Genomic DNA, 16,300 nt, shown 5'->3' on the forward strand with positions numbered 1-16,300 from the left:
GGGCCTCGCTGCTCCATGTCCGTCCCCTCCTGCGGGAAATATGATCAGCGCCCCCGACGTGGTGGCCTTCACCAGAGAGGAGGAGCTGGAGGATGAGCTGTGCAGTGAGCCGCCCCTGCCCGAGGAGTACTCGGTGCCGCTCTTCCCCTTCGCCAGCCACGGCGCCAACCCCTGGGCCAAGGTCGCCGGCTCCAAGTTCACCCGGGACTTCATCCTCATCTCCGAGTTCTCGGAGCAAGTGGGGCCCCAGCCCCTCCTGACCATCCCCGATGACGCCAAAGTGTCGGGCACTTTCGATCTCAATTATTTTTCCCTTCGGATCATGTCTGTGGATTACCAGGCTTCCTTCGTGGGGCACCCTCCCGGCTCTGCCTACCCGAAGCTGAACTTCGTGGAGGATTCCAAAGTGGTGCTGGGGGACTCGAAGGAAGGGGCCTTCGCCTACGTCCACCACTTGACTCTGTACGACCTCGAAGCCAGGGGTTTCGTGAGGCCCTTCTGCATGGCCTATATTTCTGCTGACGAGCACAAAATCATGCAGCAGTTTCAGGAACTCTCCGCTGAGTTTTCCAAAGCCTCTGAATGCCTCAAGACGGGGAACAGGAAAGCTTTTGCTAACGAACTGGAAAAGAAACTGAAAGATCTCGACTACACCAGGACTGTCCTGCACAATGAAACCGAGATACAGAAGAAAGCCAACGACAAAGGGTATTACACAACCCAAGCCATCGAGAAGGCCAACGAGCTGGCCAGCGTGGAGAAGTCCATCATCGAGCACCAAGATCTGCTGAAACAAATCAGGTCGTATCCCTATAGGAAGCTGAAGGAGTCTGACTTCCACCCCTACGAGCCGGAGTGTGCGCTGGGTCAGGCCAACGCAGGCTGCGGTCAGGACCTGACTGCCTCCGACCCTGCCGAGCCTGGCGAAACGCACCTTTACGCCCACGTGCCGTCCTATACCCCCAAGCTCATCAAAGCGAAGTCTGCCAAATGCTTTGACAAGAAGCTGAAGACGCTGGAGGAGCTCTGCGATATTTATTTTTTCACCCAAACCCTTGACCAGTTGCATCAGATCGAGAGGACTTTCAGAGGTGATGTGTGCTACCTCCTGACAGACCAGATCAGCAGGGCGCTCTTAAAGCAACAAAGCGTAACTAACTTCCTCTTTGAGGATGTATCTTTTCTGGATGAAAAACCACCTGAAAAACAGTACAGAGGCTGCCGGGGGCTCAGTCAAGATGCCGTCGATAGAAAGTGTTCGGAAGAGTCCCCTGCTCCTAAAGTGGTCATCAGCCTGGGAGCCTACAAGTCCAGCGTGGAGTGCGTGCCCATCAAGATGGAGCAGGAAATCGAGGACTCCCAAGAACCCAAAATGACCGAGTCCGTGACGTTCGAACACCAGGAGAACCTGGACTATCTCGATGCAGATATTAAAGGCAGCATCAGCAGCGGTGAGAGCATCGAGGTTCTGGGAACGGAGAAGTCTGCGTCTGGCCTGACAAAATCGGAGAGCCAGGCCAGCCTGCCCGTCAGCCCCAGCCCCCAGGCGGGCAGGAGCAAGGTGGGCAGCCGGAGGACCGTCAGCGAGGACAGCATCGAGGTCCTCAGCACGTGTCCCTCCGAGTCGCTCATCCCGGAAGATTTCAAAGCGAGCTACCCAAGTGCCATTAACGAGGAACCTTACGCGGATGATGAAGAGGGAGGCCTTCGTTTCACCCCCAAACTAAACCCGGACAACGCCGACGAGCAGGAAGACGTTTCAAAACAGGAAAACTTAGTGCAGGTTGACTCTTCCTGTTGTATCGGGAAGGAGAGTCCCAACTTCCTCGAGCCTCTGCCTGACCTGGGACAGAAGCCCTGCGACGAGGACGGGGTGGTCAGGATCCCCCCGCAGCCGTACCGGCAGGCCGAGCAGGGGCTGCGCGGGAGCTTCGGGGGCTTCCCCTCCCACGACGGCATCTTGGGAGGGTTCCTCTCCTACGAGCTTGACTCGCGCTACCTGACGGGCAGCAGGGAGGTCAGTAAGAGCAGCCTGGATGAATGCTCGGACTCCACGAGCTATATCAGCAGCGCTGCCTCCACCTGCTCCGACAGGACCCCTTCTCCTGCTCACCCCGCCTGTCAGGCGAGCGAAAGGCACAAAAAAAAGGCTGGCCAGAACGCGCTGCGGTTCATCAGGCAGTACCCCTTCGCTCACCCCGCCATCTACTCCCTGCTCAGCGGGAGGACCCTGATCGTGCTGGGGGAAGAGGAAGCGATAGTCAAGAAGCTTGTGACAGCGCTCTCCATCTTCGTGCCGAACTGCGGCGTTTACGCCAAGCCCGTGAAGCACTGGGTCACTTCCCCCCTGCACGTTGTGGATTTCCAGAAGTGGAAGCTGATCGGACTCCAGAGGTAAATCGAGGATCTGTTTGCTTTATCGGTGTCGAGGTGTATGGTAAAAACTGCATCTCCTAAGCAGGAATTTCAGGGGGGGAATTGGCGCGCAGGGGAGGTCTCTGTCTCGTTACCTCCGCAGCTGCCGTGAATTTCTGCTTATGGGATATATTTTGAAGGGGGGTAGATTTGTCTGTCTCTTTATATCCAGCCTCACTTGAGAGTTAAACAGAGTAAAACATCTGCCGGGCGCTTGCTGCCTGGCTCATACTAGTTACTTGGCCAGGAGGTTTCCTTCTGGTTTAGGTCTTAGCCCGGCAAAGCAGAGAACAAGCACACGAGCCCTGCCGGTTTCCCGGAGGATCTGATAAGAGTGCTCCTGGAGACCCTTGTGTGCTCTGCTTTCCCCCGTCTCCCGCCAAAACTCTTCCGACATTCCTAGCTAGGATTTTGGGGTTTTTTTAAATGGGTGCTTTGATATGGGGAGGGTTTGTCCTTGCGGACCCTGGTGAAGAGACGATGTGCTGTCGATGAGATCGGTAGGTCAGAAATTGGAGCGCCGGCACCTTGGGCTGTGTTGGCGAGGGCGTGCTGGCCGGGTGGTGTGGGGAAGGGCGGAGACGCGGAGCCTGCGGAGCTGCTGGGCTCTCTTCGAGGGGGTGCAGATGGACCGAGACTTATTTATAACATGCCTTAGCGCAGGAAAAAATGTCCGCGGAGCTGCGCGGGCTGCAGTGTTGGAATTGCAGTTCAGATGCAGAGGAAACTGCTGCTCAGGGTGAGGACCATCTCAAAAGCAAGCACCCCTTCCCCGACACCCAATCCTGAAGTGTGGCTTCGTAGTTTATATTAGCAAATAGCGATTGCTCAGCTCTCAAGATTTTGGCCCTGCCTTTGTAGCTGTTAGGAAAAGGATTTTCTTGGGGTGTTGCCGAGATGCGTTCGGCTCTGCGGGTGCGGGTATGACAGGGAATGGCCGTTGCTGTCACCAACGTGGGAAGCGTGAGTCGGAGTGGCGGCCCATTGCTCAGATCCGGGCTGGGATAGCTCCTGAAAGAGTGTTTCTGAGCAGCATGAAAATCAAAATAGAGAAATCTGCTTTCTGGGCTGCTGAGTGTTGCGTTGCTGGGGGTTGTGGATGTCGAAATTATCCTAAGCTGCGAGTTTACCCTCGTTTCTGTGCTCGTGAGGCAGGATGACAGCTCTGCCAACAGCTGCGCCCAAACTTCTCTGTCTGTCGGTGAGGTTTTTAAAAGCCCTGAGTGTTTACTCGTTGCTCAGTGTTTGTGGTTAGATGCAATTTTTATAAACAAAAGTCTTTTTTTTTTTTTTTTTTTTTTAAGAACTGCTTGTAAGATGTGTCAGTCATTTAAACTCTCCTCCGTGGAATGTTAATTAAGCGTTGAGTTTAACGTGGGTGCTCTCAGCAAACCATTTGTACGAGGGCTTTGGGAAGGAACTCAGAGGCTAAATGAATTATTCCGGTGAGGGTGCCGCGTCTCCTACGGCCGGACGCTGCCTGGGCACAGGGGCAGTCCTTACGCCGGCAGCTGGGGCTCCTGGTTTGAGGCCGGCAGCTGTACCTCAACCGAGCGGCTTTAACCACGCAGAGTTGAGGAGCAGAAGGTAGAGTTTGCGTAGGCTTGTAATTTGCATTTAAATAATGTTAATTTAGGCTTGTTGGATAATTGTATGTTGTGAACGTGCTGCGGGTTTGCACCTGAGTGAAAAATGCCCGGGATCAGCCGGGGAATATTCTGGTTTAAGGACGGTTCCCTTTTTAAAGGAAGGGCAGAAGGTTTTGTTCCGCTCAGGGCTTTGACCACCTCGGAGCAGCTCCCTCCCAAAACAGCGCTATGGGGGGAAAGTGGAGCTCTTGGCAAGGGGGGGGCTGGTTTGGGTTTCTGAGTCCCTGTTGTCACATCCAGAAGCTACCAGCTGCTGCAAGATTTGCTTCTGTTCACCGGAGATGTCCTATCGCTCCCTCGCCGTGTCGCCGAGGGAGGAAGCTGCCCCGAAGCGCGGTGGTTTCTGAAGTAGCGCGCGCACGGTGCGGATCGGTGCACGTGGGGATCCAGGGGATCGAGGTTTCTTTGGGATCTGGCAGGCTGGAGAGACTATTTGGCCGTTCTCTTCCGTGCTAGGCTTTATTTGCCCGCGGAGGCTCTTGCACCAGCTCATGAGCTAGAGGGAAAGTACGTGCGATACGGAGGCACGGACACAGTCTGCCGCTTAACTCTCTGGTCCCCTCCAGCCGTGACCTCTCTCCTTGCTGTTTCAGGATGGCGTCGCCTGCTGGGGTGAACGTGCTGCACGCCCTGAGCCGATACAGCCGGTACGTCAGCGTTCTGGACGCCGACAGTAAGACTCTCCGCTGCCCCCTTTACAAAGGCACCTTGGTGTCCCGGCTGGCAGACCACCGCACGCAGATCAAACGAGGGAGCACCTACTATATGCACGTCCAAAGCATCCTCACCCAGCTGTGTTCAAAAGCCTTCCTCTTCACCTTCTGCCATCATTTGCACCTTCCCATCAGTGAAAGGGAACCGGAGGAATCCGTTGTGAATCGCAGGGTGAACTTCCTGAAGCTTCAGCTGGGCCTTGCCAATGAAGATATCAAAATTGTACAGTATTTAGCTGAGCTGCTGAAGCTGCAGTACCTTCAGGAACCCAGCCAGGGGGTGAACCCTCTGCTCAGATTTGACTATGTTCCCAGCTTTTTGTACAAAATCTAGCCTTGCACGGGCTGTCTGCCTGCGTACTCAAGAGTCTGACAAAGCTCATCCGTGCTTGACATTTGATGCTGTCTGCAGTAGCTCTCATACGTCGGGAAGGGGCGAAGAAGCCGATGCGTTTGCAAGCGTCTCTGCTCCGCAGAAATCGGTTGTCCGAGGGACTGGATTTCTGTGTGGGTTCCCTGTAGCCAAGAACGTAGATGTTCCATCACATAAAACACCGGGCACCCTGGTTTTAAATGTTAGAAGGGGCACTATTAACTTTTAAAGCGTATCACGGCAGCGTCCCGGGGGGATTATGGCACGGAGAGAGACGCGGGCTGCCTTGGGGATCAATACTTACTACTGTGCAGCCCCCAAAATAACGCAGTGCTCCGCACGCTTCTGCCAGAGCCCTAAATGCTGTCGGTCCCTTCCGTGGAGCCAGGGCGGAGACCAGAGGGGAGATGTAAAGGCCACACGAAGTTTTTTAATCCACCAGTGTCTCGCGTGAGCGTAGCTCGGAAGCTCCCTGGCAGGGTAGCAGCTCGCGGTTACCCGTCTGTGCGCAGCGGTAGCGGATGGTGTCCCTTCCTGCGTTTTTCTGAGTTTCCTGGTGCTTCCCAGGACGGGTCGTCCCTGAGCGGGTGGGAGAGCAGTGGAGGCACACGCGCTTCTCTCCAGAAAGCGTTTGCCAGTTTCTCTCAGCTTTGTTAAAATCTGGAACGTGGAAGGACTTCTTAACGCCGGTGAGCACCAAGGCGCCCGCTGCTGTGAATGTAGAGCACTGTGCCTTGTTAATTTGACACGTCCTATTTGCTGGGCGACCTCCGAGAAGGGTGGGAGGGAGACTGGGAATCCTCAAGGCGTGCGAGGTCGAGGGTGGCCTTTTAAGGAGAGAGGGGAACTGAAGAGGGTGGGGGGCACCCTCATTTTTAGGTGCTTTTTGTGATGGGGAGACGAACAGTGCAATTCTGCTGAAGCTACGCTGTGAGACAGCAGGCTGTTAGAGCAGGCTGCCTGGCTGGTGAGATACTAGTGCTCAGGAGAGATCGGGGATGAATGTACTGGATTCCACGTTGTATCCGTAATCGTTTCTCTCTTGGGGTTTTTGGTTTGTTTTTTTTTTTTTTGTAATCGTTTCTTTCTTGGGGTTTTTGGTTTGTTTGTTTTTTTTTTTCTTTTGTCGGGGAGTTGACTTTTGTGCTTTGCGGTAAAGCAGGGTCAGCGTCGCTGCATGCTGCTTCTGGCCGAGCCTGTTGTCGTGTCTCGACTACCTCTCCCGGGGCGCTCCTGGGTAGCTCTGGACGGGGCAGAACTGCTGCTCTCTGAGCCTGGATGCCGAGGACTTTCCTTTCAAAGCTTCTGCGCCGCTGCCTGTGCCATAAAGGTTGTGCCACCGGCGTGGTGATGCTCCCAGGTTGTTCCCGTCAGCGCCGAAAGCTTTGTGCCCGAGCACAGCGCTTCCCTCTGGAGTCTCGTAGGAGGTGCTGCTCCTTGGCCACCGGTCCCGCTCTGTGCTCCGCTCTGTCCGGTGCCGTGTGGCGGTAGCAGCCCTCGTGGTACCTCTAAGCAAGAAAAGCCTTGCTAGGAAAGATAGCCTTGGTTTTATTTCTTTTTAACACTCCTCCGATTATGGGGTGAGAACAGCTGAAATCTTACAAGATTAGCTGATGCGTTGTTTGGTTTGGGGTTTTTGTTGTTTTGTTTTGTTTTTTTTAAACCTCTGTTTATTGTGATGGTGTGAGGCAGTGCTGGAGACGAATGTGATGTTCATTCCGTTCCCCGGGGAAGTTTCTGCGTAGGGACTGGGGTTCGTCAGCGTGGCTTAGACCCCGCTGAAACTTGCTGCGAGAACCGCACTGCTCCGAAACCCGTGTCCCGAAGGCCAGGAGGCTCCTCGGGGAGGCTGTTGTCTGGCACCAGCGTCTGCGCTTCAGTACCGCTGCCGCCTCTCCCTCTCACCTGGAAAGCTCTCAGGGGTAGCGCGGGAGGCATAAACCAAGGGGGCAGAAAGGCTGTTTTAAATGTTAGCGTTGTTTCTGGTGGCTTACACCGAGGCCGGCTCAGCCGGGCGAGTTGAGCTCGTGGTGCTCCGGAGGGATTTCCAAGGTCAGGGGTTGCTTGTGATGGTGTTTTTAGGTCGCGGTTGGGAGGCAGCCTGGCGTCGCCTTCGCTGAAGGTGAGCGGTGTGCCTGTGCGCGGGGCTGCACGCCTTTAAAGCATGTTTAAAGGCCTTTTCCTTTCCTAACTGTGCCCTCCTGTCACATGTGAACTGGGTCTGCTGGGGAAAGACTTCCGCGTCCATCGAAAACGCCTGCTTTCTGAAGTGACTTGAGGTGTCCCCTTGTCGATTCGTGTGCGCCTGAACGGCTTCCACACTAAAGCTGAGGCGAGATTCCTCGGGGGAAGAGGCATCTCAGTCAATGACTAATGCAGGCGACACCGGGCAGACGAAAGCTCCCTGCGTCCCGCCTGACGCGCAGCTCTGGGGAAGTGCTCGGCACTGCTGGAAAACGACCTGATGCTATTTGGGTTTGAGGAGGGAGGGACGAACTTTTTTCCCCCCCCGCTGACTCACTCACGTCTTCCTCCAGGCTGACAGCGCAGAGCGGCGGAGCGGGATGGGTGATCAGTGTCGGCTGATCTTAGTCACAGTGGTCTCTACCTGTGGTGTTCAGCTGCACCCATAAATTGATAAATAACTCGCTTCTCCTTGCTCCCTCTGTCAAACCTGTAGCATCTGATGTTTGAGACTGTGTTGAGCAATACTTGCACTACCACCCGTCTGACCTGCTTCGTCTCTCCCCCACAAAACAGCTCTGATTTGGGAGGGTGCCCTGGGGGCTTTGCTGGGACCTTCGTCGCTGTTTGGAAACCGGAGCTCTGCGCTATCTGCGACTCGGCTATTAAGCAGGAGCTGTGGGGAAACGCACCTTGGAGTGCTTGTCCTCCTCAAGCTGGCTCACGGCAGGGTAACCTCTGAGCTCGGACTCCAGGAAAGGGGGAGTTACCTCGGGCTGTGGCACCTCGCTGCAGCCGGGGCCCAGCCCGCCCTCGCTGCTTGTGGCGCCCGTAACAGCGGCAGAAATCGGGGGGGAGTCCGAGTGCAGCTGGTGGTTCGGGAGCTGAATTCCTCTTTGCTCGGTAATTTCTCTCTCTGACCTTCTGCCCCTGTACAGTAAAGATCCCTATATTGGCACTTTAAGACTTTTTCCTCATCCTCACTGTGTTACCTCACTGGTTTCCGATATTAGCAGACTTATAGCAAGTTACGATCTTCGCACTAACAGCTCCCGCAATGAATCTTGGCATGCGTGTTCGTCGGCTTGCACCGCACCGCCTGAGCGCCGCGCGCTGCCGTCCAGCTGTCCGTCCACCGCGAGCAGGGCAGGTTCCTCGCAGCCGCAGTGCAATACCCACCAGCCCTCCCGCGCCAACCCTCCAGCCGCCAGAGCCAGCGGTGCTGTGCACGGCCGTCACCTGCTTCCGTGAGCGCTGCCAGCATGCCCCCGCCTCCCGCACGGCCGGCTCCGGCTCCCTCCTCTCGCTCTGCTGGCTGTCGGGGAGAGGAGGCTTTAAGCCTGACCGAGAATTCATCGGAGCAAAGGTCTCCCCTGGCCGTCTGCTGCCTGGCTGGGCGGGCAGGGCTCCCTTTTCTCACTCCTCCGCTCTCCTTCCTTGGGAGACGGACTGCCAGCTCCTGCTCTACGCCACACTAGCCCGCCGCTTTCAGATCCCACCCCGAGGAAGGTCAGCCATAGGAGTAGGCGATATTAACCCTACACAGGTTTCATTTCTCAGAGGATAGTGCTCGGATTTACTTTCATCCAGTAGCAATCACTACTAAGCAGCTCCCAAGCTGTCTTGCCTTGACTAGGGAAGTACTGCCTATACTCTAGCAATATTCACCATTTTGTAAGGGGTGGGAGAGGCGCCTGAGGGGTGAGAGCTGACGGCTCCACGCCCCCAGGCCAGTTCTTTGGTTTTCCTTGTGCGTGGGGGGCCCCGAGCCCCCGGTCTGGTGGTGGGTGACAGCCCACGCTGCGGATTCAGCGTCTCGGAGAGCTGGGCAGGACCCAGGGCTTGTAGCAGCGCTTTGAAAAGGCTCCTGTAATAAGGTGCGACGGGAAATTCGGCGAGCTGCCCAGGCCGAAGGAGAGCGCCTGCTCCGCGCGGTGCCCCAGTAGCACAACGTCAGAGCAACAGACTGTACCCCCGATATTGCCGGGGTCCCAAACCCACTGCGCCCTGGTCCCCGAGACGCGCTTTAACTGGAAGGCAGAAACACAGGGTACCCGGTCCCGCCGGCTGCCTCGCTGCCGGCACGGGGATGGGGCTGGGCTAAGAGCTGCCTCTGAGGGCTGCGAGGAGGCTGTGATGAATTCTCATCTTATTTTAAAGCACTGTATCCTATTACTGCATGTTGAGTTACACGTGTGTGCCTGTGCGTGCCGAATGCTTGCGTCAGTAGTTAGAGCGAGTGTGACCGGGAGAAATCCAAGAAGCATGTCTTAGTGTCGTGCTGTAAGTGTTACTGCACAAGAGTTTAACAGATGTTAACACCAAATGACTAGTCTGAGAAATGTACTTTTAAAAAAAAAAAAATTATTTATTTGGGTTCAGATATTTTTGAAATACAAAAAAAAAAAAAAATTGGTTGTATTTTTTAAAGCTTATAATTCTTGTCATACATTGTGGTTAAATTCTTAATTTTACCGTGCTTATTAAAAAATGGTTCTACCTAAGCTTTGCGCTCGGAGGTCTGAGAAAATACCGGAGACGCGGGCTAGGACGGGGTGGTGATCCCGGGAGGGCCGTTCTCGGTGGGTTTGGGACAAGGCGTGGCCTTGTCAAAGCCTGCGGAGGCTGGAAGGCACGAGAGGAGAGCGGGCTTGCGTGCACAAAGGGGAATCCTCGAGGCAGAAACCAGGGAGGGTCTTAGCGGCTGTGAAGTCTCTTGTGCCGCTGGGCACAGCGCCTGGCTGCAGGCGGGTGGCTCCTGCAGGGGCGCACCCCTCCCCCCGTGGGCAGGGGTGTCTGGGTGACCGTGGGCAGGCCTGCCTAAACCTCGTCTGCCGCTCCCACAGCCAGCGAGAACCGGATCAAACCCAGGCCTGGCTGCGAGGCTGAGGGTTACCTGGTGCTGGGTCCCAGTCGTAACACTGAGTGGTGAAAGGGCTGGTTTCCTGGCGGGGGGGGGGACGACATGCTCAGGGGGGTCTTGTGCCCCAAACGGGAGGGGAGAGGTGAGTAAGAGCCAAACAAGGAGCCGCTGCTGCACCGCAGCCAGTGCCAGCAGGGAAGTTGCTGGGAGAAGGCACTGGGGTGTTGGTCTCGGGCTGGGGGTGCGAGTGTGCCGTGGTCCCGGGTACTTCCATGGCTCCGGGAGCGGGCACGGGTGCCTCCCCTTACAGGACGGGCAGCCCCGGGAGCGGGAAGGTCGCTGCAAAGGCCTCCACCTCTTCCTTCAGTGCCTTCAGCTCCCCCCGGTATTTCTCCTCCTCCAGTTTCTCCTTGAATTCCTTCAGCGTGGCCTTAGGGCTCATGTCCTTCTGCACGCGCAGCGTCAGCTCGATCCCTGCCAGGATGGGAGACGCGTCGGTCAGCCCTCGTGGCTGCAACACCTCTGCCTGCCCCCGCAGCGGGCAGCTGCCGCATCCCACGGCTCTCCCAGCCCTGCCGCAGGCAGCCTGCGAGGCTGGGCTGTGGGCTTAGCCCTGCACACCCCGCAGCAGCACGGGGGCTGCTCCCCGAGACAGGTGGGAGGGTAGGAGCAAGGCTGCGAGGGACTCGCTGCGCCGGGAAACCGGCGTGGGACCCCTGAGGACAAGTGGAACAAGACTGCGAAAGGTAGTTTTAATCCAGGCTTTCAGCCTGCTGCCTGTGCTGTGGGGAGGGTTTGGCCGGTGCCAGCTGTGGCCAGATGTCCTCTCCCACATCCAGATGTGCAGGTGGGACAGTTACTCCTCACTCGTGCGTGCGCTCCCTCGCCAGCTGCTGGGGAAGCCACCCAGCTTGTGCCTCCTTGCCCGGAGGAGCGGCCCCGGGCTGCCGCTGGAGCCGAGACTCGCCCCCGCACACACCCCGCCAGCCTCACCTCTGTGGATGTACTGAGCCACCATGCGGAAGTCGTCCTGCTGGAAGCCGCGGGAGGTGAGAGCTGGCGTCCCGAACCGCAGGCCGCTGGGGCGCAGGGCGCTGACGTCGCCTGCGCCAGAACAAGTCACGCGTGACCAAACCAGGTACTGAAACTGCCGCGTGTGGCAGCTCGACGTGGTTCCCAAGTGCCTGGGGTGGACCAGGAGCTTGGAGCCCTGCAGGAAGCTCTGCACAGGCCACGGGAGATCCCCAGCATGCGGGGCAGGACGCGGCAGAGCTCGTGGGATCCCTCACCAGGGCACGTGTTCTTGTTGCAGGCGATGGAGCAGACCTCCAGGACCCGCTCGGCCCGGCCGCCGTCCGTGCCTCTGCTGCGCAGGTCCACCAGAATCAGGTGGTTGTCGGAGCCCCCTGCAAAGAGAAGGGTTTGGTGGGGGACGTGGGATGGGGGTAAACGCTGCTCCCGCACGAGACTTCAGCGAAAAAGGCTTGGGATTGCACCAGGGGCAGAAGCATGCCTGCCCTTGGGAAGGGGGGCTGCTTCAAAACAGTTTTGCGGATGTCCTGAGGAATTGCGACGGCAGAGCCCTGCCTGTCGCATCCGTGCACGTGCCGCCCTCGTGGCCTGGCTCGGACCTGGGCCACGTGCAGGGGTCAGCCCCATCCCACCGCTGAAACCTGTCCTCACCCGTGATGATGTCGTAGCCCAGCTCCATCAGCGCCGTCGAGAGTGCCTTGCAGTTCGCGACCACCTGCTGCTGGTAGGCCTTGAACTCGGGCGTCATGGCCTGCCGCAGGGCCACGGCGATCCCTGGGGAGGAAGGCAGAGCGGGGTGAGTTTTTGGGGGCTCCCACTGGGAGAGCCGGTGGGGACGTGTGGCACCACCAGCAGAAGTCATCCTGGAAGCTGAGCAAACTGATGGACAGTCCTCTCCCCTAACCAGGCTGGCAACATTGCTGTGAGCCAAAAGGCAGGATGGGACAAGCCTGGCTGCCCCTCGGGCAATGCTGGATCAAGCTGGCTGCTCCTTGCCGCGTTCTCTCCAGGCTGCGAGCCCCTCGGGGCAGCTGGAGCCCCCTGCACCGCTGCTGGGGGTCAGAGCCCAGCCAGGACATCTTTGCCGGCTCCCTTTGCCATCCCGGAGCTGGCGGCCAGCCTGGATGCGTACCTGCAATGGCGTGGTTGTGCGGGCCTCCCTGCAGCCCGGGGAAGACCGCCTGGTTGATGAGGCTCTCCAGGTTGTAGAGTGTTTCCTTGCCCGTCTTGGGGTCCACACTGCGGGTGCCTGCAGGAGGGGAGGGCAGGGTCGCTCATGAGGCAGCACGGCCACCCTTCTCCCACGAGCTGTTTTCACCCCCTGGCCACTCGGAGCAGGGATGGTGGTCGTTCCTCTTCAAATTTGGGCCATGGTTGGCCCTGGTAAGCTCCCCAGGTGCTCCCAGGAGGCCCCGGACCTTCCTGCCCTCTCTCCTTCCCAGCTAGAGCAGGAAGGAGCTTTAACTTGCAGCGCCCCCGGCCTGGGGGGAGCGTTTCTCCCGGCTCCCTGGCCAAGTCAGGCACCTTTGCGGTAGAAGATCATGCCGGCCCTGCAGCCCCGCAAGGTCTTGTGGGTGGTGGTGGAGACGACGTCGCAGTGGTCGAAGGGGGAGGGCACCACGCCAGCGGCCACCAGCCCGCTGATGTGGGCCATGTCAGCCATGAGATAGGCACCGTTGGCGTCGGCGATCTTCCGCATGCGGGCATAGTCCAGGTTGCGCGAGTAGCAGCTGACACCTGCAGGGAGATGGGACGTGGAGGGGACAGGAGCAGATGCTCGAGGACCCTGGGACAGCCCTGCTTCCAGCCCTGTGATGGGGACAGCCCAGCTGGGGACAGCACACAAGCTCCTGCCAGCGTGGATGTGGTAGAGGTCTCCTCCTGGCACTGCAGCACCCGTGGGCTTACCAGGGCGCTACTGGCTTCAGGGAGCCACCCCCACCCAGGGTGTGTCACCACGGAGGTCGGTAAGGGTTTGATCCTTACCTGCTATGATCAGCTTGGGGTGGAAGAGGCGGGCATTCTCCTCCAGCCGGTCGTAGTCGATGTAACCGGTCTTGGGGTTGACCTGGGAGAGGAAGCGGAGGGTTCAGCCACCTTGGTATGGGTGAAGATCAGCTGCAGCACCGTCCTGCAGGAGGGGGTGCCGGGAGCCTGACGCCAGTACTTTTAACTCTAAGAGGCACCAACACTTATGACGGCTGGAGCAGCTCTCTGTACCTTGTAGGGCATGGACTCGAAGAAGACAGAGGTGGCAGAGATCTTCTTCTTGTCCGTCATGAACCCGTGGGTGAGGTGGCCCCCATCGGGCAGGTCCAGCCCCATGATCCTGCCGTGGGGCTCCACCAGGGCCGTGTACACCGCAAAGTTTGCGGGTGACCCTGCAGCGAGAGCACACCGGGCCGGTTATGAGTGCTGGGGCGCGCAGAGGCCAGCGCAACTGGCCTGGCTCTCCTGAGCACCCCATTACCTGAGTAGGGCTGGACGTTGACGCCCCACTTCTGGGGGTCGAGCCGGTACGCCTGCAGGGCTCGCTTCTGGCACAGCCTTTCCAGCTCGTCTACGAACTCCGTCCCGCCGTAGTACCTGCCGGTAAAGGACGGGACAGGGGTTAAAACCAAACTCATTGCTCAGAACGGTCCCTGTGACCAAGCTGGGGAGAAAACGGGGTGATGCCGTGTTTGTGGCAGCCACCGGGAGAGCAGCTGCAGCAGACGTGACCCTGCTGAGATTGTCCCATGCGTGGCCAAGGACAGAAGCCAAGAGGGTCGGATCCTGCCCTGGAGGAGCGTGACTGCCAGCGCAAGGACATCGCCTCCTTCCCAGAGGTGAGGTCTGGCAGCGTGGGTGGTTTCTCTCCCTCCCTGCGAGGGTTTGGGTTGGGTGGGACTCAGCCCCAGCCCCGTACCTCTGTCCTGGGTAGCCCTCAGAGTATTTGTTGTTCATGCAGGATCCCAGGGCCTCCAGGACTGCTCGGCTCGCAAAGTTCTCCGACGCGATTAACTCCAGCCCCAGCCTCTGCCGCTGCTTCTCCTTCTTGATGATGCTGTGCACCTTTTGGAGGGGAGAGAAACAGCTTCACCCGTGCCGGCTCTGCATGGAGACGTGGATGCTCCACCACAGGGGATGCACCCTCGGAGGGGACAGGGCATGGAGAGGGGCCTGGGAAGGTGCTGGAGAAGGGAGACAAGATCCCTTCTTGGTACAGCTGCTCCCAAACAGTTCATATGTCCGGTCACAGCCCATGTTTTGGGTTTCTACCTGCCAGGAGGCTGCCAGATAATTCAACTGTCATTTGGGCTTGAGAGTCAAGGGCAACTGCCACATGGCCTGGTGGGCTTGCTGCTCTGGTGTGGACATTAGAGCTTCAAACAGAGGGGTATAAGCAATAGATGCGAAGTTACGACCATGCTATCTGCAGATGGTTGGAGGACGCCCTCCCTCTCCCCCTCTCCCTGCAGGCAGAGCAGGCACGGAGGCTGGATGGGTCCCACCAGCTCAGCCTTGGACCGTTTCCCTGCCACATCCCTGGCTCGAGGAGATCAGCAGCCCCACGGCTGTCTGGGGGATGAATGGAGCGGCTGCTGGGCAAGGGCCAGGAAGGGGCTCTCACCTCCGGGTCGTTGCTGTCGAGCGGTTCCACTACCATCCTGTTATGGGAGGCCCAGAGCTCCGCGCTGGGGAGGCCCCCGTTGCCCTGTGTTGAGTTTGCCATCCTCCTGCTGGGTCCGAGGTCACCTGCCAGTGGAGAGGGGAGTTTGTGGGATGGGCTGGGATGGCAGCGGGGCTGGGTGCCTCCACGCTGCGTCCCTGCGCCCTGCCTGCTCCTATCCTACATCTTCCCCAGAAACACAGAGGGACCAGCCACGGGCTGGGGCCCACTGGGTGAGGAAAACACCGACAACTGTCAAGGTCCCCCCACTGATTTAAGACCAGTTCATTAGTTATAGTGCTTTGATCATTTCTGATACTCTCCCATCACCGCCCCGCCTGGGGCCCCCCACCCAGCTCTGCAGCGCCTGGCCAGACACTTGGGGACACGGTGAACCCACGCACGGACCAAACCGGATCAGCAACACGAGCAATGCCTTTCCTTCTCGCTCCTGTATATCCGCGAGTCTTAGGGCTTCTAGGAGATGCTAGCAAATGCCCTCACGGACACAAGGGTATCTTATTAAAACTGCTGCTTAATTTCAAGGGCAGTGAAGTGCTCATACCCACAGACCTCAATTTTAATGCGTGTTGCATTCCCCGGCACGCTTGAACCTCTCGGCTGCTTTCCCTTGTGCATAGCCATGAGGGCAAACCCCCAGCAGGTCGGAGTCCTGCCCCAAACCCTAACCGAAGCAAGCACGGCTTGTGGAGCTGGGCCCCGAGAGGCAGCAGCTCTGCCTCGGCTTGACTCCACGGCACGCGTGATGCCCAGGCCTGGCAGCAGCTGTCCGGCCCTGTCGGTGCGACCGCTGCTAGCATTATAATGCACAGCAGGAGCTCCCGGGCAGGCGTGACAGCCCGGCTTCTGCCTTGGCTGAAAACAATGCATCTTTTTACCCATTAACCCTGCAAGGCCAGCGAAGGGCCGTGAGCAGGTTATTAAGCAATCGCACTTAGCTTGCTTGTGCCAAGCTGCTGAAGTCCGTTCAGGGTGGGCCTGCTGCGCGCTGCCCTCGCTGGGCAGGGACGCTCGGCCACCCTCCTCCCCGAGCCCGGGGCCTCGTTGGCAGGGAGGGAATCCCCTCTGTCAGAAAAGCTGGGGTGGGCTGGGGAAAGGGCTGCAAGGGAAAGGGCAGGGAGGCTTTGGGCGGGACGGCTGGGTCTAGTGCGTCCCTCCAGCACAGGCTGCAGCGGTACTCGCACCCAGCGCTTTCGGCAGACCTGCAGAAGGCTCGGGGGGGGGGCAGAGCTCCCCGTTCCCCACCCAGGATGAGACACCCCCCCATTTCCACCCTCGTGGTGGGACACCGGTCCGGCCCTGGCAGTTCACCTGCTGCGGGGATGAACCCCCAGCCCCGAGGCTCCATCCCCACCCGGCTCTGCACGCCCCCCACATCCCGGCCCCCTCACCTCCCAC

The 16,300-nt window shown here is 58.5% G+C and overlaps 2 protein-coding genes and 1 long non-coding RNA gene across 3 annotated transcripts; 1 reads left to right on the forward strand and 2 right to left on the reverse strand.

The window, feature by feature from the left end:
• The first annotated feature begins 21 nt into the window (after positions 1-21).
• Positions 22-6,219, forward strand: SMCR8 (Smith-Magenis syndrome chromosome region, candidate 8). The gene is made up of 2 exons (XM_009286458.1): positions 22-2,394; positions 4,658-6,219. Exons 1-2 carry the CDS (start codon positions 41-43, stop codon positions 5,109-5,111), a joined length of 2,808 nt encoding a protein of 935 aa, XP_009284733.1. The 5' UTR covers positions 22-40; the 3' UTR covers positions 5,112-6,219.
• A 1,437-nt stretch (positions 6,220-7,656) lies between these two features.
• On the reverse strand, positions 7,657-10,063 carry LOC103904913. Its single transcript, XR_657926.2, has 2 exons — positions 9,307-10,063; positions 7,657-9,259 (listed from the first exon to the last, which is right to left on the reverse strand). It is a non-coding gene; the product is annotated as an uncharacterized LOC103904913 (long non-coding RNA).
• Positions 10,064-10,120: 57 nt separating this feature from the next.
• SHMT1 (serine hydroxymethyltransferase 1) lies at positions 10,121-14,961 on the reverse strand. The gene is made up of 11 exons (XM_009286459.2): positions 14,843-14,961; positions 14,138-14,283; positions 13,700-13,815; positions 13,450-13,610; positions 13,216-13,297; positions 12,754-12,966; positions 12,362-12,478; positions 11,881-12,003; positions 11,487-11,603; positions 11,191-11,301; positions 10,121-10,671 (listed from the first exon to the last, which is right to left on the reverse strand). The coding sequence occupies exons 1-11, from the start codon at positions 14,942-14,944 to the stop codon at positions 10,502-10,504; spliced, it is 1,458 nt and encodes a 485-aa protein (XP_009284734.1). The 5' UTR covers positions 14,945-14,961; the 3' UTR covers positions 10,121-10,501.
• Between the last annotated feature and the right edge of the window lie 1,339 nt (positions 14,962-16,300).

Source organism: Aptenodytes forsteri, unplaced genomic scaffold (assembly GCF_000699145.1).
Source record: "Aptenodytes forsteri isolate BGI_AS27 unplaced genomic scaffold, ASM69914v1 Scaffold55, whole genome shotgun sequence".
Lineage (NCBI taxonomy): Eukaryota > Metazoa > Chordata > Aves > Sphenisciformes > Spheniscidae > Aptenodytes > Aptenodytes forsteri.

Coding starts and splice junctions, on each gene's coding strand:
- SMCR8 (XM_009286458.1), top strand. CDS start 41: ATGATCAGCGCCCCCGACGTGGTGGCCTTCACCAGAGAGGAGGAGCTG. Junction 2,395..4,657: donor AAGCTGATCGGACTCCAGAG/GTAAATCGAGGA, acceptor TTGCTGTTTCAG/GATGGCGTCGCCTGCTGGGG.
- SHMT1 (XM_009286459.2), bottom strand. CDS start 14,944: ATGGCAAACTCAACACAGGGCAACGGGGGCCTCCCCAGCGCGGAGCTC. Junction 12,479..12,753: donor CATGATCTTCTACCGCAAAG/GTGCCTGACTTG, acceptor CCCCTCCTGCAG/GCACCCGCAGTGTGGACCCC. Junction 11,604..11,880: donor GGGCTACGACATCATCACGG/GTGAGGACAGGT, acceptor TTCTCTTTGCAG/GGGGCTCCGACAACCACCTG.